Source organism: Thermobia domestica, chromosome 1, assembly GCF_964235325.1.
Source record: "Thermobia domestica chromosome 1, izTheDome1.hap1.1, whole genome shotgun sequence".
In the NCBI taxonomy this organism is placed as follows: Eukaryota; Metazoa; Arthropoda; class Insecta; order Zygentoma; family Lepismatidae; genus Thermobia; species Thermobia domestica.
The window spans coordinates 122,496,979-122,518,894 of record NC_137454.1 but is presented as its reverse complement, the minus strand read 5'-3'; the positions used below and the strand labels follow the sequence as shown (position 1 = coordinate 122,518,894).

Sequence of the window (21,916 nt, the reverse complement as noted above, 5' to 3'; positions counted from 1 at the left end):
ATAATTAAACAATTTATTTCTAGAAAAGTATAAAGATGCAAAAGAAAAAGTCAATATGAAAATTTAACAGTGTTTAATTTCATAAATGCAAGTAATATAACAAAATACTAGTTTCATGAATATGATACACATATTTCGTCATTAGATGTCAAAAATAACTTCAACAAAATTATACAAACATTAATAGTGAAACTTGTAAGTTGTCTGCTTCCTAAATTTGAACACACAGCGAAATCAAAGATGGTAATCAACATATACAAGTTTCACTGCATCACATATTACGCTCAGTACGTGTTTTTATGACAAATATATAGGGATACGAAAAATAATAAAAAACACTCCAATAAATATGCATTCTGTTAGTTCTATATTGCTTTTTTTTGCATATTAAACATTTTTTGGTGAATATAAAATACACAAGAAAATTTGAAACAAGAAAATCTATAAATTAGCATATGTATTACAGTATTCACATGGTGAAAATACTTTTATTAATTTTAATATTTCGTCTGTAACAAACACCATAGTGAAACTTCGTAGTCAGTAATTCATTACAAATAAGTTTCAAGTCTTTTTCTTTATCATAAGTAAAACACTTCTTTTTTAATAGCTGTGTAGTCATATTATGCCGGTGCAGATGGCTCACAAACTACACATATATTCAATTAATTAGTTCAACAATTCAGCACATAATTTCAGTTCCATATAGTTTTCTTTTTAAAGACAACATTATTATACTCTAAGTGAATAACTCAACAACAAATATTAACAAGAGAACGAGTAGAATGAGTTATATATATATATATATTTTTTTTTCGTCGGTTGAGTATTTTGTGAAATCCCTCTAACACTGTCAACATGAGATGTCATTTTCTGAAAGCTATTAATCACTTGATGATAATTTTGAAAAAAAAAAATAATATTTGCTGGTTTCATTGTTGTCTCAGATTCGTTTCTCGATGCGGACTCAGCACTTTTTGTGACACAGATTTCAGTGTCAATAGTGCAAAATATTTCATACGTACAACAAAACACTTGGAAATCACTATGCACAAACTAGATATGATCGAACTTAAAATTTAACACTATTTTATATTCACTACGTATTGTTCTTTTTATTCTACCGACTGAATACATGACATAATGAGAAATTCACTTATGAGAAAAAGATACAATTTCCTTGGTAATTCGTCTGGAAATTAACAAAATGTACTGCTTGTAATTATTATAAAGCCAAGACTTGGAAATATCATAGTACAAACATTACTATTTCATGCGAAATACATTCACTTAGGGCATATTTTTGTTATTCTCTATTAGAAGAAAGTTATATGAGGGTTCAAAAAAAGCGAAATAACATTTTACGAAAATCAAGATGGACCGCAATTGTATTCTAGCTAGTTAATTCTATATTATTTTCAGAAAATATTGTATTGCTGCTGGAGAAAAGTTTCTATATTGGAATAACTTTTTTTTTCTTTCTTTGGATAAATTCTATCTTATGTACTATGGTTATTGGATTCATTAAACTACATTAAGCAAAACTGAGTAATATATGAGGCTTGTTCATTTTGTTCTTTGCTGCTAACAATTTTGGCCAAAAAAGGTGATAACTTACACGAACGGCAGACAGTAATAAGAAGGTGTTGTCTCCATGTGAAGGTATTAATTTTGCAGACAGCGAAAGTTGTTTGTAAGATTGAAGACAGTGTTTTTTTTATTATTTATTTATTTATTTTTTTAAATCGGAATTGTATGACTGGGTCAGTGTTCAGGAGAAAAGAAAGAGAACTTTTCTGACTCAGGTAGACAAGCGATCAATCAGAATAGTACATTACTAATAAACAATGTGCTATTAAGGATGGCAGAAATGAAATTGAAATATCTCATTCAGTTTTGGGGATAGTCTCAAGTTAAATATCAAGGATGAATTAACCTTGACGCACAATGAAGATATGCCGATAGGAGTGATAACGAAGATCTAGATTCAGTTTATTTTCAAAATTCTCGTGGAGTGTGAACTAAAACAAAAGTCTTTTATATTACTTTTTGACAAATAATTGTGACTTAGCTGAAAGTTGGTTGTCCTATACTTACTTAAATTTCGAGTTTTTAGATACGTAATATTATGCTAATTTATCAGGATCGTAACATTGAATGATTAGGGAAAAAAAATTGTGGTGGAGGCAAAGTTAGAAATTTAAAAAAAAAAAGACATAGCATGCACTGTGTACATTTAACCAATAGATGTTTTTAGTGTGTTATTGCGAAACTTATTTAAAAAATACATATAAAAAAATGCATTTGTGTTATGAAGGAATCACCAGATATGAATATAATGCTATATATGAATCAATTTATGAATCTATTGAGAATTATGCCCTACAAGAAGCACAATTTCATGACTTGGGAATATCAATACACCAAATTACATAAAGTTGATAACAATAATATTCTGAATAGAAATCGTGCATTAAACTCAGTACTCACTAACTCTGTTGACATTATGATATTTGGGAAAGATGCCACCGCAGCCACAAAACGATCACCACCACTCTATACGTTTCTCCTTTAACGGTTAAAGAATAGATTGGAGACTAATATTTCGGGATTCAATTTCCGAAAACTGAAGAACCACGCTAAATAGATGATTTGAATAAAGTAATAGATCAATTTTATGACATGATTTACACCGTATGTACTATAATATGTTCAATGTAAGAAAAATATAGTAACAATTATCATTCCTGTTGGTATACATATACTAACAGCAAAAAAGCTTGAGTATAAAGCAGTTCGTAGTACAAAAATAAAAAGAAATGAATAGACACAATTTTCATCAAATTAATTCCGTACACAAGTTATTATTTTTTTTTTAATCATTTGAGTTCAATTTGATTATATTAAATACAGAATTCAATAATAACAAAGGCCCAAAGTAATTTTGAAAGTACATAAAATACATGTCAAGACAAATCGTGTCTAGTTCTTTGAAATACTAAGAAGTTAGAATACAATAGCAAAATATCTATAGCATCTGTGCATTATTTTCCATCGGTAATAACATGTACAAGCTAAATATAATACAAAAATTTCATTACATGCAACCGCTTATCTAATATATTATATTTTTTTCAAATAAATTGAATTAAAATCGAACAAGCTATATAGGTTCTAAAACGTAAGATATTATGTGGGTATCACTATCTAGTTAAAAATTACGCAAATGTGTTTAAACAATCCCTTTAAATTTTAATAATCCATCCGTAGACAATTGAGTGGTTCCAAGAAATGGAAAATAACTTTAATTTGTTCCACTCTGGAAACTACGAAAACAAAAAAATGTAAGAAATTTTTAACTTACGGCAATTTTATCATGTTTTGAAAAACAATACAAGTACATATTGAAATTTATAGATTTATAGATACCATATGAGCATGGATAAGATACAGATCTACTCTGACAAACTTGACAATTACATCAAATTTTATTACAGCAGAGCTAGATAAGGAAAAGATAAATAAAGAGAACCATATTAACATAGTTTGTACAGTGTTCCAATTAGTTACATTACCGTGATTTCTTACTTAGTAATCTGGCTTTTATATATTTTTTTTTCTAAACTGAAGACTACATTGTTAGTTTCATATTCAGATAAAAGTAAATAAATGGATGTCTATAAAGGATCTTTTTTTTTCTTTTTCTTCTTTTTCACGGGAAACTGTTTTTCTAAGATTATAGACTTTCATATACTGTATAATGCAGTCCTAGTGGCATAGTCGGTATCCAGTCTGTCTATCGATTGGATGGTCTGGGTTTGATTTCCAGTGAGGGTGGCATTTATTCTCTAGTTCTAATCTTATCCAAATGGGGTTCAAGGGTTCACACAGTCTCCGTCACTGTTCAGATAACATACTTGAGGTGAGCGGAAAGCATCACGAAATATGCACATGTCTCTCCTTGCAGTAGTGAAGTCTGTGAAAACAAGTTGTAGTTCAGAGAATCCATGATTTTGTCAAGATGGGGAATCAAGATGGCGTCGGGCTTATTAAGTATTGGAGCATTATGCTCGTTAATTATTTCAATTTTATTTTAGTAAACATAATTAGTATAATATGACATAATTTAGTTTAGCTTTTAGACATAATTTAGTTTGTTTCAATCTTTCTATTATTTTACATAATTTTTATATGTCCGACGCCTCTACCCTCCATTTATTTTTACAAAGATGTGTTAAAACAAAATTACTTGGAACAGGCCAATTCGTCTATGTTGGAACGGGCCATCTTATACAATTATAATTTTAACAAAACATTTAAAACAACACTAGTGGAGCAGTCAAGTGGGCCTTAGTGCTGTGACTTTCTTTATACAATCCCCCGTAAGGGAGATAACTGGAACTCGATTGTCAAGATATAGATGGAAGTAAGTAAGAAGATTAAGATTTAAATTATTATGGAAGATTGCAGTATTGAAGTTTTGAGAATATTGTAGAATTAAGTAGAAAGATAACAATCAAAGTAAAGATTAGTTCTGAAATGTTGTGCATTTCTAATATGTTGCTAATTAGAGAGCCATCAATTTTTGAGAATATATTGACTCAATTAAAGAAAATATCAGTCACATGGGTACCTGGGGAAAGAGTTAAAGATGGTCAAAGAATGGTGCTGATCACAATGCCCTATGTGTATCTCAAAATCATGGAAGAGTTACATTGTGGTTATGTGGCGCCTGTGGCGCGGGAGACCCGAGTTCGATTTCTGGCGGGAGTCCATGTAGTTTTAATCCCACGTTAAGCTATAGGTGCACATATAGCGTCGCTGCTGAACGGGACGCTAAAGCAAAATCAAATCGATCAAGGTCATGGAGGAGTGGAACCATAAATTCATACTTCCCGCGGACAACAATGGCCTTTTCCAAATGGAGACGTTTATTTGCCCCTCCTTTTTGTTTGAATATATTAGCTACTATAAGAGAGTTACTCTTGATCTCTATACTCAAGTTAAATGATAGACAAATATAATCGAATAAAAGAGATAGTCTGCACGCAAGACAAATAGTCAAAAGATTTTAAGTTGATAGAACATACCATTACGAAATCTTAAAATAAAATCAAGAGATCAAATACAAGTAGTATTTCGCATTCCACCATAGCATCCTCGTAGACACTTCGCAGCTACTTACATGCTTATGCTTCTCCCTACATTTTTCCTCTATATCTGATGAACTACTTGGAGAAAGTTTACATAATATATCTTTCTTAGTGTGAGAATATGTTTTTTTTTTTTTTTTCTATTTTCTGGTAAGTAATTCGTTTTCTGTACCTATTTCGGGATTTCTCCGCTCCCGGTTCCAACTGTATACTATATTAGCATTAAATATTTCAATGACAAAATATCTTGGCTGTAATATGATAGAACAATCAGGATGTATTGTAATTTAAGGTGACCGACACCGATTAAAGAATTGTATAGCATAACGCTTGAGACGTGAAGAAATGTTATCTCATGTGTGATATTTCGTATTTAATATAGATATATGAAGGTGAAGACGTTATAAGATATTTTGGATTTGGTTCTGGCACTGTTTTATGTGGATATAGAATAATTCAGCCGACCAATAGAGCCATATATATCTGTAAATCGTAGTAGTTATAAGTCTTTCTCTCTACTGTCACTCTTTTTATTTTAATTACTTATAACTACAGTAAAACCTGTGAACTTGGCCACCTCTCTAAGTTGGCCACCTGCTTATCTTGGCCTGGTTCGTCTTGAACCTGCATTTTCCCATAAGACATTCGTTACTTATTATTCTGTAAGTTGGCCACCTCTCTATTTTGGAAGTTGGCCACATTGAAGCAATGTTTGCCCTATGAAGATAATGATAAATTTACCTGCGTATCTTGGCCACGCAAAATACCGTTTTGTTATTTTTCTGAACTCTTTCGTTTTCCCATATGAGAGGCAGATGTTCTGTATTTGTGACTGGACACAAAGAAACATGAATTCGCACGATTTGTTCTTGGAGGTCAATGGCCAGAACACTACCCTCATAAACGGTTGGTGAAGGAAGATGTGAATATGAAAAAGCACGTACAGGAATTCAGGAAATGGTTATACGTATTTGTTTACCCTGTCTGTTTCGGAAAAAACATTACCTGCATCAGCTTCTTTCATCAGTGGGGAGCTTTAGTAATTCCGGAAAATTCTCAAGGTTAAAGCTAACCATGTCAATTGTCAAGTATTGACGGCTTGTCGAAAGGTAGCGGAAGATTGCAGATATGAATTCCCATAAGAATTTCTTAAAACATATTTTTCTCCGAGGAAACACTTGTAGCTCATTAACAAGAAGTAGTTAACTACAAAATTAGAACGTGTATAAGTGCTAAAAAGAATAAAAGAAGTACGTTTAGAATGAACCACGATGAATAAATTTGTATAATAACTGATTTGCTATTTTGTTCGAAAGGTATCTACAGAAAATATTTGTCACTGTCGAAAGAAAGACATATAAATTGCACAGAAATTGTTCAATTTATAATTGTGCTTTTCTTGTTTTCAATCTAGAATGAAATCTTTACGTCCCACGTTTATGCCGGATAGACTAAAGGAGACTGTGATAATGAGAAATAAGTAAAATGGTGGAATGAAGAAAGTGGGAGGAAATGGGAGAACCCCGAGGAAACACACGCACACGGTATCTGTTCACCAGAAAGTTTACTTGACACGAGCAGGGATCGAACCAAGGACCCCATGCACCAGAAGTGAACGCTCTACCACTGAACCACTGCGGCTCCTGTTTTCAATCTAAGTAACTCAGTATGCTCCAATATCAATTTCAATAAACTGCGTGAATATGATTCGATTATATGGTTGTTTGCTTTCAATCTGAATAACTAATTGTACCAGATTAGTTTTCAGGAAGATAAAGGTGCATTCATGTCCAAAACTATTGTCGCATATCTATAAATATGTTGTTGTAGGAATATAATTTGATAACGAATTCGCTCTTTATTTCTTATAATGTTAGTATGTCTATAATCGGCAAAGACATGTATGTTGCAAATTTCATGTCAAAAGAGCAGCAAATAAGAACAATATACCGAAAATAAAATTTTCTTGACCATTTAGCAACATTTTGTTTTACTCATTCTAATTTTCGTATTTATAATTATTTTCCTATGAAATTTACCACAAATATGCATTTCCTGATTATACAGATAGTGTCAGTATTAAAAGTACCCTGGAAAATCACTATCAAAGTATATTCTACAAGAAGACAGTTATAGATATGCAACAATCATATTGGACATGAGTGTATATATATATTAAACATACTGTAGTACTTTTTTCTAGTACTGTACATTGTTATGATTATATACATCATTTAAAAGTAGCTATGCTGCCATTGCTTATTAAAATCTTACAATCAAGTAATACTAGAAATCCTATCTTAAAAATACACCAATCACACTTATTTTCTGTAAGTTGGCCACCTGTCTAAGTTGGCCACTTTTCAATGGAACCGATGGTGGCCAACATAGACAGGTTTCACTGTATATCAGATGATCAACTAAGTAGTGTCGTGAGGCAGTGTTTGATTCTTTACAAGAGTGTATATAAAGTTACTTAGTTGTTATTTGAAAATACTGATGAAAGTATAAGCTCACTATGCACTATGTTGCGTTTCTGAAATAACGAGCTGTTCATATGAAAACAAAACAAACAGTATTAATTTTGAGTAGAGAAAAGAAAAATACTTTTATGAAGTGTTCAGTAGTCTGCGTTTCATAGTGCCGAGTTGAAGCATTTTTATGTAATTTTATTTTAACGCTAGTTTTATTTTGATGCTATGAGTGAACAGAAAAAGTAATAGTAGCTATGCATTCGCTAATACATTCGGAAATCATATATATAAAAAAAAAAACATCATTTAGTATGAATATTTACGAACATTGCATGGAAGTCCAGAGCCGGTACTAGTTAATTTACGTCGAAGATTTTGGATTCTACGAGGCAGAGATGTAAGACGTATAATAAAGGAAATGTATAAAATTCATCAATCGTATAAAATTCACCAATTTGAAAAGAACAGGACTACACAGTTGATGAGTAATTTACCGTTGGCTAGAGTTAATCCTGGTAATGTTTTTACCTATTGTGAAATTGATTATGCTGGATCCATGTTAATTAAATCTAGTAAGCTTAGAGGCCAGCGAGCTTAAAAATATTATATTGTACACTTTGTTTGACTACTAAAGCCATACATCTTGCGCTTGTAAGTGATGCCAGCATTGCAAGTTTCTTCCTGCCTCACGAAGATTTGTATCACGTAGAGGAAAACTATGGCATGTATATAGTGACTGTGGTAGCAATTTTGTCGGTGCCAATGTAGAACTAAAAAAATATTGAAATTTATGTTAGATGTGCAAGATAAGGAAAGGTAATCAGAATTTGATAGCACTCAAGGTGTTGAATAGCATTTCAATCCTCATACAGCTAGTCATTTTGGTGGACCCTGGGAAGCCGGTGTGAAATCAGTAAAATATCACTTAAAACGTATTAGTGTTAGTAGTGTAAAACTAACATTCGAGGAGTTATATACAGACTGATAACTCAAATTGAGGCATGTTTGAATTCTAAGCCTTTGACTCCATTGTCTAGTAATCCTAATGATTTACATGTCATGGTCATTTTCTGGTTGGGCAAGCATTATTATCTATGCCTAGTGAGGATTGTACAGTAGGTAGAATGAGTTTGATGTCTAGGTGAAAGCTTGTTCAAAGTTTGATTCAAACATTCTGAAAACGGTGGCTATTGGAATATTTGTCTAAGTTACAGCAGAGGCCTAAATGGTAGTTATAAAATGAAGATTTGAAGGTTGACAGCATCGTTTTTCAGAAAGATAATCATTTGCCACTGCAGCAATGGAAACTAGGTAGATTCACAAAGGTTCATACAGGTACTGATGGATTGGCACATGTGTTAACTGTGCGCACTGCACACGAAGAATGTAGGAGACCAATTATAAAAGTGTTGGTTTTGTTTTTTGAGCAATTAAATGAATCGTAAATTATATTGTAATTATAATCTGTAAATGTACATTGTGAAGCGAAGACTTCAAGGACGCAGGCATGTTGGGTTTTGCAGGCATGTTGGGTTTTATGTAATTTTAGTAACTTTTTTTTTGTTTGTTTGTTTGTTTGAGTTAGTGTATTTTAACATGGAACCTAATAACATTGAAAAGAAAGAAGTAAGTGTATGAAGGTTTCGATGGTGGCGTGCAAGGCCATGGTTGCGGACGTGCGGTGTCTCTGAGTTGTTTTTATGTATAATCGAAGCAATAGTGTGATTTTACTTAAAGTAAGTACGGTCTACATTTTATATAATGATTTGTGTCATTAATACCCTAAAACCACAATGAAATAGGAGAGGCTGCACAACTCAGTGGAAATGGACAAAGAAGAAGCAAATAATTTGAATCTAGTTCTGCACTTTAGAAATATGTAAGTTGAGCTGTTTACTGTATAGTCTAACGTATATCTGCTGTAATGTTATTGGATCATGGATGAGTACCTGCCATGAGTTGTATTATTTTAAATTAAAAGTTTTTTTTTTTTTTTTTTTTTTTTTTAAGTTTGATTCTTTGTTCTACCGTGATTTAAGGTTGAGTAATGGCAATAAACAGGGTGCGAATTGGCGGTGGGGATGCCAGGGATTTCCCCCCCTGACAAAAATCTTTCCCACCCTGGAGAAGAAAAATTTTATCCCTGGCAGGGATAACTTTTTCCCCCTCTGGAGTATTTTTAAATGGACATAAAGATAAGATAGAAAAAGGGAACAATTCTTACTTTGCGTAGCTAACCTAAATATTACTTGAGTGAAAATTTATGAAAGATCTCACATCTCAACTGTTTTGTACTTGTTAGTATATATATATATATATATATATATATATATATATATGTGTGTGTGTGTGTGTGTGTGTGTGTGTGGGAGGACTGGGTGCGCATATGGGTGAAATTCATCCCCCCCTGGGAAAATTTTTCAATTCGCACACTGGCAATAAATTTAATTTGTGATGGTAAATAATGTTAGTTACATATGGAATTTTCCTTCAGTAGGGAGAGGAGTGCTATATTTGCATCAACAGTAAATTCGCACCCTAGACCCTACTACTTCTAAGTCATATTTCGAATCACACTGACATAGGTTGACAAAGAAGGAAGATAATCTGTATATTCATGAACTTACGATTGTTTACCATTATTAATGGGGGTGACAAGTATGGTATTCACTTCACTTTCTTAGTGTTTACTTGTTGTATCGCATTGCAGTTCATACTTGCAAAGATTCCTTAACTCTGTATAGCATACAATACAAGGCTCTCTCTTCCACACCCTATTAAACAACCAGTTATTTCTACTTAAAAAGTACTAATGCTTTTCTCAGTTACACAACAGCAGTAACTCACAAGGCCTCGACCTAGCCTATGATTTCAGATATTCAATAAACAACTATTCCTGATTTTATTAAATTAAAAATATTTCATAGATACAAATATTCATGATCACTAGTTATTTTCATTAAACATGACCTTCTTTTATGAATTCAAAAGCAACACATTTTTCTCTTCTTCATTTTCTTTCTTTTCATTCATTAATTCTCATAACGAAGACAACTAGGTAGCATACATAAACAAAGTGGTTCTCATTAAGGTACGTCTCGCGTTCTTTCAAAGTTTAATGATGAGAAATTAATAAACTAAAGAAAAAAGACAATGTCTCATGTCAGAGATGTAAATATTGTTAATCAAACAATTATCACTGTTTTGGAAGAATGTGTGACCTTGTATTTGCCTGATTAAATAACTGATACTGATTAAATATATATTTGAACAAGATTCAAACATAATCATATACTTCATGTAATTAAACAATTATGAAGTAATCTGTATTTCTACAATGTTGCTTTGAGTGAAAAAAATTCGAAATATAAGCAAAACAAAGAATAAAATATACAAATATTTATGAAAAACCGTACTCTTTACAATGCAGTAGTCTTCAAACATAAAAATGTGAATCTCAATGCCACGGAATGGTTTGATTGTTATACTGTATGTAGCTGAAAACCGCAGAAGCAACATGTTATGTATAAAGGAGTCGCACAAATTCCAAAAGGTTTCACGCATTTCCTCTATGCCCACCTTTTTTAGCTTTATTTTTCCTTTCCAATTTACGAAGATTTTATACAGAATTGTGATGCTTTTTTTTCCTTTTTCATCCTTTTGTTCCTTTGAGACAATTTCTTAAATACAATGTCTTTTATTATCATTAATATTACTTAGACGCAAATATAAAATTCTGGAGACCAGTATATAATATTTTTTTGTTCTTATCAATAATGATTATCCTAATATATAGCACAATGAAACCAGCTAATTAAAACAGAAGGGAAATCGTGTGTACTTTTCAAATATTTCAATTATTATTTAACTGTCTGTAGAAATAAGATTCTGCGTCATTCACAGAAGTGTTAGTTTTACAAATCGTTCAATGAGGGATTTTTTAGTACTAAATATACTATTTCAATTTTGAAGAGGAGAATGCTTTAAATTTTACTTTATAGCTAACTTATGACAGTCTGAAGCCTCATTATTGCAGAAACAAAAAGCCAACAGTACATTTCATTATGTACGAAGCTAATATTTGTTCCAAAACAATTTTTGAAAGCCTCCAACCGGAAAGCCACCCCGTGAGTTAAGAGTTCAACTTTTGCCTCTACTTGGAGGTCATGGTGGCTCAGGGGCAGAGCGCTCATTTCTGGTGACAGCAGTCCCTGGTTTGATTTCCAGCCACATGAGTTTGTGGTGGGCAATATCAAGTCCGTGGATTTCCTCAGCGTCCTCCCGCTTCCTTCCATATTCCCATTCCACCAATTATTTCATGATTATTCACCTTCACTAACCACTCCTCCTTTTTTAACAAGCATAACTGTAGAACTTAAAACTATAAGTTTGACTTCATTTCGGCTCCATTTGATACAAACGTTTGAATTATATTTTCACAGATTTTTTTGCAGAAAAGTACTTTTGCATCACACATTTATCATGTTTAATTTACTATTTATTTCCTCTACATTCTGTTCTTTATTATCACTGTACCACCAGAGTCAAAAACTCAGTTTTCAATCTGCACAACTTCATTTAGAATCTTAATGTAAACATATTTTGATTCTTAGAGTGGCGATACGCCTTAAGTTTGTATATTAATTTGTTTCATTGTAAAAATAAAATATCTAGACCAGCACGTCAATAATCCATTTAAAATATTAGTCAGGGAAATCAATACTAAGGATTGTCCCACGACCTGGACGAAATTACGACGATAACCTGATGATTTGCCTATTTATGGCTCAATGTGGTGAAAATGAAGCTTCAGATTTCATTGCTTCACTGAATAATTTATTACTCCATAATTTATTGTTTGAATTTGACCGTAAATTTGTCCAATTTTGATCAACTAGTTACAAACTCCTTTGAATAAATAAGTTGAGAAAAATACTTCCAATCCATTATTTTTGAATATTGGGAAAAGAAGAAAATGTTATGTTATTATCGTTTTCCCATCTGTATGTTTATCTTGCAAAGTTTGGGAAGCAGCTGGATAATCTGCAACATCAGTTGATTCTGCAGCTTCTTTTGGCATCTTGTACTCTGCTTTACCTTCAGTTGTTTCTCCTGAAACAGAATTATAAGATAAAGTCAAAGAACTTTTAGCCAATTATTATGGTTAAACGGGAGGAAAACTGAACGGAAGAATACAAATATACTGACTCCGTAATGTCATGACAGATTTATGTAGGTAAGAGAAAGTGAAATATAATGACTGCTTGTGGCAGAATGGCCCTCATATAAAACAAATTGTCGTTAGCAATATCTTCCTTGTATTCATGCAGTGGATGTCCACTTTACGACACACTGCAGAAAATGCAATCTTCTTTAAGAGAAAATTTATAAGTGAACCAATTCATAGTGTTTGCGGTCCCCATGTACAAGGAAGAAAGGAAAAATCAATTTATAAATAATACATAAAAAGTGAAAAGTGTGTACCTGGATCGAGACTCGAAACCAGGATTTCCGACGTACCGTGCGATGCTCACTACGCTACCCAGTAATTTAATTTATAAAGTTAATTTAGGGATTTGGACTTTATCAATTGTTCTAAATAATTATGAATGAGTCTTATCGCTTCGTGACAATTATAATTACATCAAACAAAAGGTAAGATATTCACTTCTTTGATGAATTGAATTGAAGGGCTCGGGGCAAAATAGTGCTATGCCACATTTGGATGGTTTCGAGATAAATGAGAGTTAAGTCTTCAAAAAATTTCATAAAGTTCCCTAAAAATGATATTTTGAAGGAAGGTCCCACATTTCTTCTACCAATAAAGTTTAAATTTAAATGAATTTAAACGTAAGTTACTGAATAAATGTAAAATAAGTAAGTTAAATACACAAAGTGAGCATTGAAAATTGTGGAATAGCACTATGTTGCTCGTATGCTTTATCATATATGAAAGATGGACTTGAGGCAAGATATTAATATGAAACGTTAGGATGATTTTGAGAAGAATGTTAATGAAGGTTTCAGAATATTCAATAATTACAATTGAATGATTTTTTTTTATTATTATTATTATTATTATTATTATTATTTTTAATAAATACCTAAATTTGAATGTTTAAAGTCAGATAATATGAAGCAAATATTATAAACACTACAATTTCTATTCTACGTAAGTTCAGTAACATATTGAAAGTAAAATAATATTTTCTCTGAACACTACAGAATTATTTTTTCACATTATAAATTCTTATTATAAACTTAACTTTCGTTTTTAATATTATTTGCCTACCCATATCAAATTTCTTACTGTAAGTTTAATGTAATATTAAATTTGTTGCATGTAGTTACAATGATTTGTTAAATAGTATATACTAATGTTTTCAAATAATACTAAGAATTACATTCTCCACCTACCTGTAACCCAGTTAATGATTTGAACTGAGTATTCCTTATACTAAGTGTAAACTATGTTGAAGAAAATGTCCTTAAGAAGCAACCTGCAAATTTTAATATCTTGTATATTTTCATAGTTAGCAAATTAAGTCCACTGAAATGTTCTCTGAATGGAAAACAAAGTCTAACGTCACGCCTTCCGTGCATAACGAACAATTTCCCATGAAATGAAGACAAACGCACAAGTCGAAATGACATACCACGTTCATGAAAATGTTATCTGATGCCATATTTTCTAAATCATATTTTCTTCGCCGCTGATGTATAATAGGGTTAAGAGTATCAATGCAGTGTGAAACAAATTTTGTACATTTTTTTGTTTAAAGTAACATAGTTCTAAACTCATATATATATATATATAGTAGGTTTATTACCCCTTACTTATAGCATCTGTTGTAATTAAATTGTCATTGGTTGTTCAGTGGCGTAAATGGCCTTCATATCTTTGGAAGAAATCGTTCAATGAGGAATTTATATTATCATTTCAATAATATAGTAGTTTTTAACATAGTACAGCTTTAAGAAAGAGAATACGTTGAATTTCAACAAATTTTCTTCACTGGCGTAACACAATCTTGCATATTGCGTATTACGAAACACAATCTTTTTCTCGCATGCTTTCTGATACTTCTTGTACCAGCTTCGGCTATGTTGCTACAGTACGTGATATAGATTATCGGTTATCGGTACCCAATCATGTTTGTGATTTATTTTACTTATTCAAACGGAAAACACGTACCGCGCAATTACAGTAGCATAGTAAGTAACTACAAAAGGAAAGAAAAATGAGCGTTTTCCTACATCGTTCTACAAAGAAAAAAGTACACGTTTCATATATTCGTTCCTGTAAAATAAAGAATTCTAAGGAATACGTTCCTTCCTAACACTGGTTTACTTCTGCCTATGAACCAATTTACACAGTACAGGGAAGAAAACGGATCTTTACTGCACAAATATTCTTCTTACTCATTTACATTATCGCTTTCTCCTTAGAGCTAAATTTAAGAGCTTTCGATTTGAAAAGGACAATCAACTCCCCGTAGTTGTGGAGCAACGGTATTTCGAACATACTCATTATGTATTTTTTTTCTAAATTTTACAATGCCGTATTCAATCAAAATATTTTTAAAAAATGTTTTCTTTTAATTTATTTATTTTGTACATCTAGTACTATCAGAGTACCCATTTCTCGCATGGGAAGAATACGTTTCATTTTGGACATAAAGGCTGAATTTGGATTTAAACGACACTGAAAGTGTTACTGTCCATCTCAGCGACCCCGAAAACTATGGATTCGGCACTAATATAGGCCATTTTCCATCATTTTAAAATATTTTCCCCTTCCCTAAGTTGCACCGTCAAAGCGAAATGACAAAAGCCACTTCAAACCCGACCTCATCTATGTTGAAAATTTGATGGAGATCGGTCGGTTGGGATATATATATATATATATATATATATATATATATATAAGCGATATATTACTATTTTATATATATAATAAAAAATAATTACAATACTAAGCTGAAGAATTTGGAGGCAAATGGACAAACATTCTTAGTAGAAACAGTATTAATACTGTTCATTTTAAGGATAAACAAACCTGCAATAATCATACTTTTCCTGAAATATTGAGTGTATGCAATGTGATGTATCACAGCACAGACAGCTGCAACCGCTCCAAATAGCTTGAAGGCGTGCCTCCCACCCATGTACTTGTAAACTATCCCTCCAATTAGACTTCCAATTGCATATCCTGGAAACAAGGCTACTTATTAGTAATTACATTCTTAAACAGTTTATAAAGTACATAATACATAGATTGAACAGTCTTTCAAATATCTATTTTTTTCTGGAAAAGCTAAAAGTCATATGCTAAACTTTAATGTTTAACATTACATTTAAACTTAGAAAAGACATGACGTTTTTAAAACTCTATCGGATTATATAGTTAGCGAATTTTCCTTTGGTGGGGTTCGACTTCCGGTGGGACTTTACGTGGTTCGGATTCCAAGTTAAGTTTATAACTCATATAGTCTCGGTACTGAAAGGGACGTTATGTTCCAAACTAACCAACTAGCCACGACTTCTAAGCCTAGTGAAATACAAAAATCTTTTCAAATTTCCTATTTAGCAAGCTCTCTAACATCTAAGAAAAATAAAATATTGGAAATTAAAAATATGAGATTAATTCAGAATGTACACTCATGTCCAAAATTATTGTCGCATATCTATAACTGTCTTCTTGTAAGAATATAATTTGATAATGATTTTGCAGGGTACTTTTAATACTGATATTATGTGTATAATTAGGAAATGTATATGTGTGGTAAATGTCATAGGAAAAATATTATAAATACGAAAATTAAGATGAGTAAAACAAAATGTTGCTAACTGGACAAGAAAGTTATATTTTCGTTATATTGTTCTTATTTACTGCTCTTTTGACATGAAATTTGCCACATACATATCTCTGCCGATTATACACATACTAACATTGCAAGAAATACCGGGCAAATTCTTTATCAAATTATATTCCTACCATAACATATTTATAGACATGCGACAATAATTTTGGACATGAGTGTACGTTGTTTCAAAGTACATTTCAGTCATCGTTATACAGAATCCTAAGAAAAGCAGAAAATATTATCATTGATCTGGCAGCAAATAAAACTCTGGCCTGCCAATATTACTTCTCTATGTTATGTATCCATAAATCCTAATAATACGTATTACACCCGAACGGTATGACAGTTGTACTTCATATTGCTTGTTTCAAGCAAAAATGTCTCATTTAAAATATCCAGGGATTATTAAATTGCCCTACAAAGTAATTCCCAAAACATAGATCAATAGTAGCTCGAGGGACATCTAACATCCATGAAAAAGATCCTATGGATATCACTGATAACTCAATATCCTGGCAAGCAAAGAACTGGAGTTGATTTCCTACCAGTTCAATAACAACTGTTTCTATTGCTTGCAACAACTCAACTTGCCTCATTATTAATTTTAGCTTGTTTTAAACGCAACTATTTTCTTTTAGTGGGAAATAGTAGTGTACCGTACATAGTTCAGTAAGATTTGCCTGGGTGGGAGTAATTCTACTTTTCATTGAGACATTTTATGCGTCCAGTTCTCTAACGAGAGGACAATATTGATAATGAGAATACACGAATTTACAAACTGATCATGGACAACTAAACATCGTTAAAATGTCGATCTTAACTTTTGTCAGCTTTTAACGTAATAATTCATGTACGACACAGTAACATGTTTGATTTGCAAAATGATCAGTAACTATGTCCCAACTGAGATATCATATTGATTTATTTACTTAGCTTACAGACATGGTTTTGGTGTCATTTTGTAGCAAAACACATCAAGGTGTTTACTTTCTATCTAAAGAGATTCAATGTGGCTTCCATTGGTGATGTAGCACACATTCAATTTGAAGTCGATTTCTTCTCAAGCAAACCCACTGCAGCATGTCAGGTGTGACTTGTTCAATTGGGAGGTAGATCCTAACTTGGAGCTTTGGTAGATAAGCTGGTAAGGGCAGAACAAGTACGGTATCCTTGATGAACCTCCAAAAGAAGAAATCAAGAGGTGTCAGGTCCGATGAACGTGGAGGCCATGCAATTGGCCCGCCTCGACTGATCCATTTACCTGAAAAGCGGACATTTAGCAAGTCCCGGACGTCGGACAGGTACAGTTCAATAGAACACTTATGCCACTGATAAATAGTAGGCCTACTGGGAGGATCTTTACCATATTTTGTACGAGAATTACGTTATATAGTTGTCGCAGAGTTGAATTCTTCAAACCAAAATACACAGCTAACACGCTCGGGAACAGTGAAGGCAGGCATCTTTGCTGCAACCGCCGTTAGCACTTCGCTGGCTTGTTTCTGAACTAGTGTACTACGTGAGTCAAAATTTGATGTATTTTTCTACAAAATGACACTAAAACCATATCTGTAAGATAAATGAATAAATCGATATGAGTTTTCAAGTTGTAAAGTCCTTTTTGATATACCCTGTATATGCTTGTTTGAGCCAAATTTATGATCATCAAAATAATGGAAACCCAAGTAACCTAGCGGTTAGAGTTTACCCCTTTTCGTATACGCAGTACTACTGGATTAATTTCTGGTGGAAAAATTCAGTGTCTATTAAACTATAGAATATATATGAGCGAAGGGATCTTAACTTAAAAATCTATACTCAACAAAATCAATAAAACAAAACAAAAACAAAAAGGTAAACAAGTTCTGATGAATGTTAATATAGTCCAGTGCATTTAGGTTTGAACTTGGACATAAATAATAGCAAAGCGAAACAACTTGGGTAAGATTCAGTATGGTTTCCACAACATATCCTGAAAATTCCCACCTTCTCCCACTTTGGGAAATTCCGCCATCTTGGATTCAATATGGCGACCAGACCGAGACGTCGATTTACATTTAAATGATAATATCTACTCACAGAATTAAGCTAGAAACTTCGTTCTTGTGTCAGTTTCAAGATAATAGCATAGGTTAAAGAATGCAAGTTTGCATCATTCTATGTATTGCACCAATACTGAAAAATGGTGGACATTATGTAAAAATTATAGTTATTCTCATTTTATTGTAATGTTTTATTGGCATATAACTCAGAATCTAACCGAGATATTAAAAAAGGTCTCGAAATAAACGTGATAGAGCATAATCGTAGCTTTCAAACGATGTAGTTTATGTTGGTCTATCTTAAAAAGTAAGGGAGCTAGTCGAATTTTTGTGACACTTGGTGTGCAGTTTTCCATAAGATTGCATTATCTTCAGGTGCCTGCTATAACGGTTTTGTGTGCTCTCACATGTCTCCTTTATTTGACTTGTGATACTTGCTTAATGTTCTTAGAACATAAAACATATTTAGTCAGATGACCTGAATATGGATAATAAGGCAGCCATTTTGGATTCAATATGGCGTCTAGATGAAGAAGCCAATGTAACACTTAGATAGCAATATCTTATTAATAAAATAAGCTGAAAACTTCGTTGATTTTGTTAATTACTAGATTATAGTTATTTCCTTCTTACATATCGTTGCCATGTTAAAATATGGCGTTATTGTCGTAAAAGAGTAACTTTTATGGTTTCTAAATGCTGTATCATAGCAAAGAAATTTGAAACTACAATGATGAAGGAATATTTCTGGAAATAAACCAAAGTTTTTAATTACACACTTAATATTTAACGAAAATATATCTTTTTGCATAACAATAACAGGGCAACTACGCTAGGTTACACAAACATATATTTTGTGGAAATTACATATATTTTGTTGAATGATGCAAACTTGCATTCTTTAACCTATGCTATTATCTTGAAACTGACACAAGAACGAAGTTTCTAGCTTAATTCTGTGAGTAGATATTGTCATTTAAATGTAAGTCGACGTCTCGGTCTGGTCGCCATATTGAATCCAAGATGGCGGAATTTTCCAAAGTGGGAGAAGGTGGGAATTTTCAGGATATGTTGTGGAAACCATACTGAATCTTACCCAAGTGATTTCGCTTTGTTATTATTTTTGTCCAGGTTTGGCTCAAAATCTGTCTAAATGCACTGGACTAATAACAGTACTATTATCTATTCCAGGCAACCTGATAGGAAACTCCCCTTCCTCCCACCACTCTCCAGTACGGAGGAAAAAGCAAGCCGTTGACCTTCACAGGGAGGGAAGCTTTTCTAATAAACAGAATTGCGTACACACTAAATTCGTACGTCAATTCGCTCGCACCTGATGGTGAGAAAGCACTGCTGTTTTTATCTGTCAACCCCGAATAACAAACCATTACTGTTTTTAATTTTTGTCTTTAAGAAAAGTATTTTTTACTATTTATGTATTAAAGTTTTGGCTTTAGTTCTATTTATTAAATTGCATTTCTAGAAATAAGAACTAATTCGTTATAAAGTTAATTTCCATCATTGTTTCACTTAAGAATCGAGAGAGAAAGCAAACCAATCCTGTCGACATTCTGTCTTTATTTACAATTTCAAGGAAGGTGATCTTCTGGCTGTCTGAGTATCGAGTGCGCAGACTATCGACCTGTGCAAATATTGTATGAATTTAGCATGTATGGTAACTATATTATATATAGTGTCGTGTGAAATTAGTGCATATTAAATTGTATTTTGTATCCATTATATTTTGTATAGTTTATATTATCTGAAACAAATTTTAGTGCATATTAAATTGTAAATAATTGCGTATTTAGTGCTTTGTGAAGCGACAATTCATGATGCTTGCACCAGTTCTGTTATAAAACATAAGCCCGGGAAAGCGTTATGAAGTAGTGAGAAGCGTTGCATTTTGAATATATCCCATGCTTTAAGAGAACAACACCCTAATTTAACTGTTTATGAATTCGTCGACATGACTGGGAAACAGACAAGTGTAGGAAAGGCAACTGTTTATAGAAGTAGGCGGGAGGCTAAATTTAATGAAAATAAATTAAGAAGTCCCAAAATTACGCGTACAAGTATTTCCCCTCTCGGAAAACTATGACGACTTCACGAAATCGGCAATTCGATCAAAGGTACATCAGGTCTTTTCCCGTAATGAATTGCCAACGTTAAATAAAATTCTGATAGCTATAAATACCGATGATGAACTGCCCTGCTTTTCTCACTCAACTCTCCATAGACTGTTGAAAATAATGAAATTCAAGTATGTATAGCGCAATAAAAGGTCAGTTGTAAAATATCTCCGTTTAATTAAGAAGTACAGAGCAGAAGGTAGGAAAATCTACTATCTTGATGAGACACGGGTAAATGTTTCTCATGCCGTGTCAAGGGTAATGGTAGATGAAACTGTGAATTCTAGTAAACAAGCCTTTCTTTCTGGACTCTCCACTGGACTCAAGAACCCTACCAGTAAAGGTAAAATGTTACCTTGGTTTCAAAACATCTAGAACCGAACTGCGTGATAGTCATGGATAACCATCTTATCACAGTGTAAAGGTAGATCGGGTTCCCGCCATGTCTTGGGCAAAAAAATAAAGTAAAAGAATGGCTTCGAAATAAAAGCATTTCTTATGACGACACGTTCGTTAAAACTGAGTTAATTAGTCTTATACCTCCTGCAGCCAAAAGTGAATGCTGCAAGTATAAAGTGGACAAAATGACGGTCTCTTCAGGTAGGAAAGTTTTCCGAATACTCCCTACTACTGTACATTTAATCCAACTGAACTGATTTGGAGTCAAGTAAAGGGACATGTGGCACAAAACAATAAACGTTTTACACTTAGTGAAGTGAAGACTCTTTTGGAGGAAGGGTTAGAAATGGTAACAAGTGAAAAGTGGAAAGATTGTGTTCAACATGTAGTGGAGATGGAAGAAACGAAATACTGAAAACTCGACAGGATAACTGACGAAGTTACAGAAAAATCGTTATTAACCTTGGAGACAACAGTGACGACTCTGACGAGAGTGACCAAAGTATGAATACAGAACCTCTGGGGAGCAGCAACTAATACTAATATATTTTATTCAGTATTATTTGTCCTTTAGTGTGTATTTATATATATTGATTTTATAGAGGATTTGAAGTCAATGCAAGTAAGCACCCATTAATTGCATTGACCTCCAGACAAGAGTTCTGTGAGAACTAAAAACTTTTGTTGGCGCCGTGGTGGCTCCGTGGTAGAGCGTTCACCTCTGGGACATAAGGCCCTGGTTAGATCCCAGCTCGTGCTTAATGGGCTTTGTGGTGGACAAGCACTGCTTTTGCAGATTTTCTCGGAGATCTCATTTTCCTCCTACTTTTTTCTTTGCATTGTTTCATT

At 32.8% G+C, this 21,916-nt stretch overlaps 1 protein-coding gene across 4 annotated transcripts in view; it reads right to left on the bottom strand.

Annotated features, from left to right (window-relative positions):
- Positions 1-21,916, bottom strand: part of LOC145688516 (major facilitator superfamily domain-containing protein 6) — a 207,679-nt gene continuing 185,763 nt past the window's right edge. For 3 of the 4 annotated variants that reach the window (XM_081762869.1, XM_081762885.1, XM_081762879.1), the window contains 2 exons: positions 15,687-15,839; positions 1-12,739 (listed from right to left, as the gene is read on the bottom strand). In XM_081762869.1, coding sequence (XP_081618995.1) covers positions 12,606-12,739; positions 15,687-15,839 — 287 coding nt within the window. In that variant the 3' untranslated portion in view covers positions 1-12,605. The remainder of the gene's footprint in view (positions 12,740-15,686; positions 15,840-21,916) is intronic. The other variant, XM_081762895.1, reaches the window with a different exon arrangement.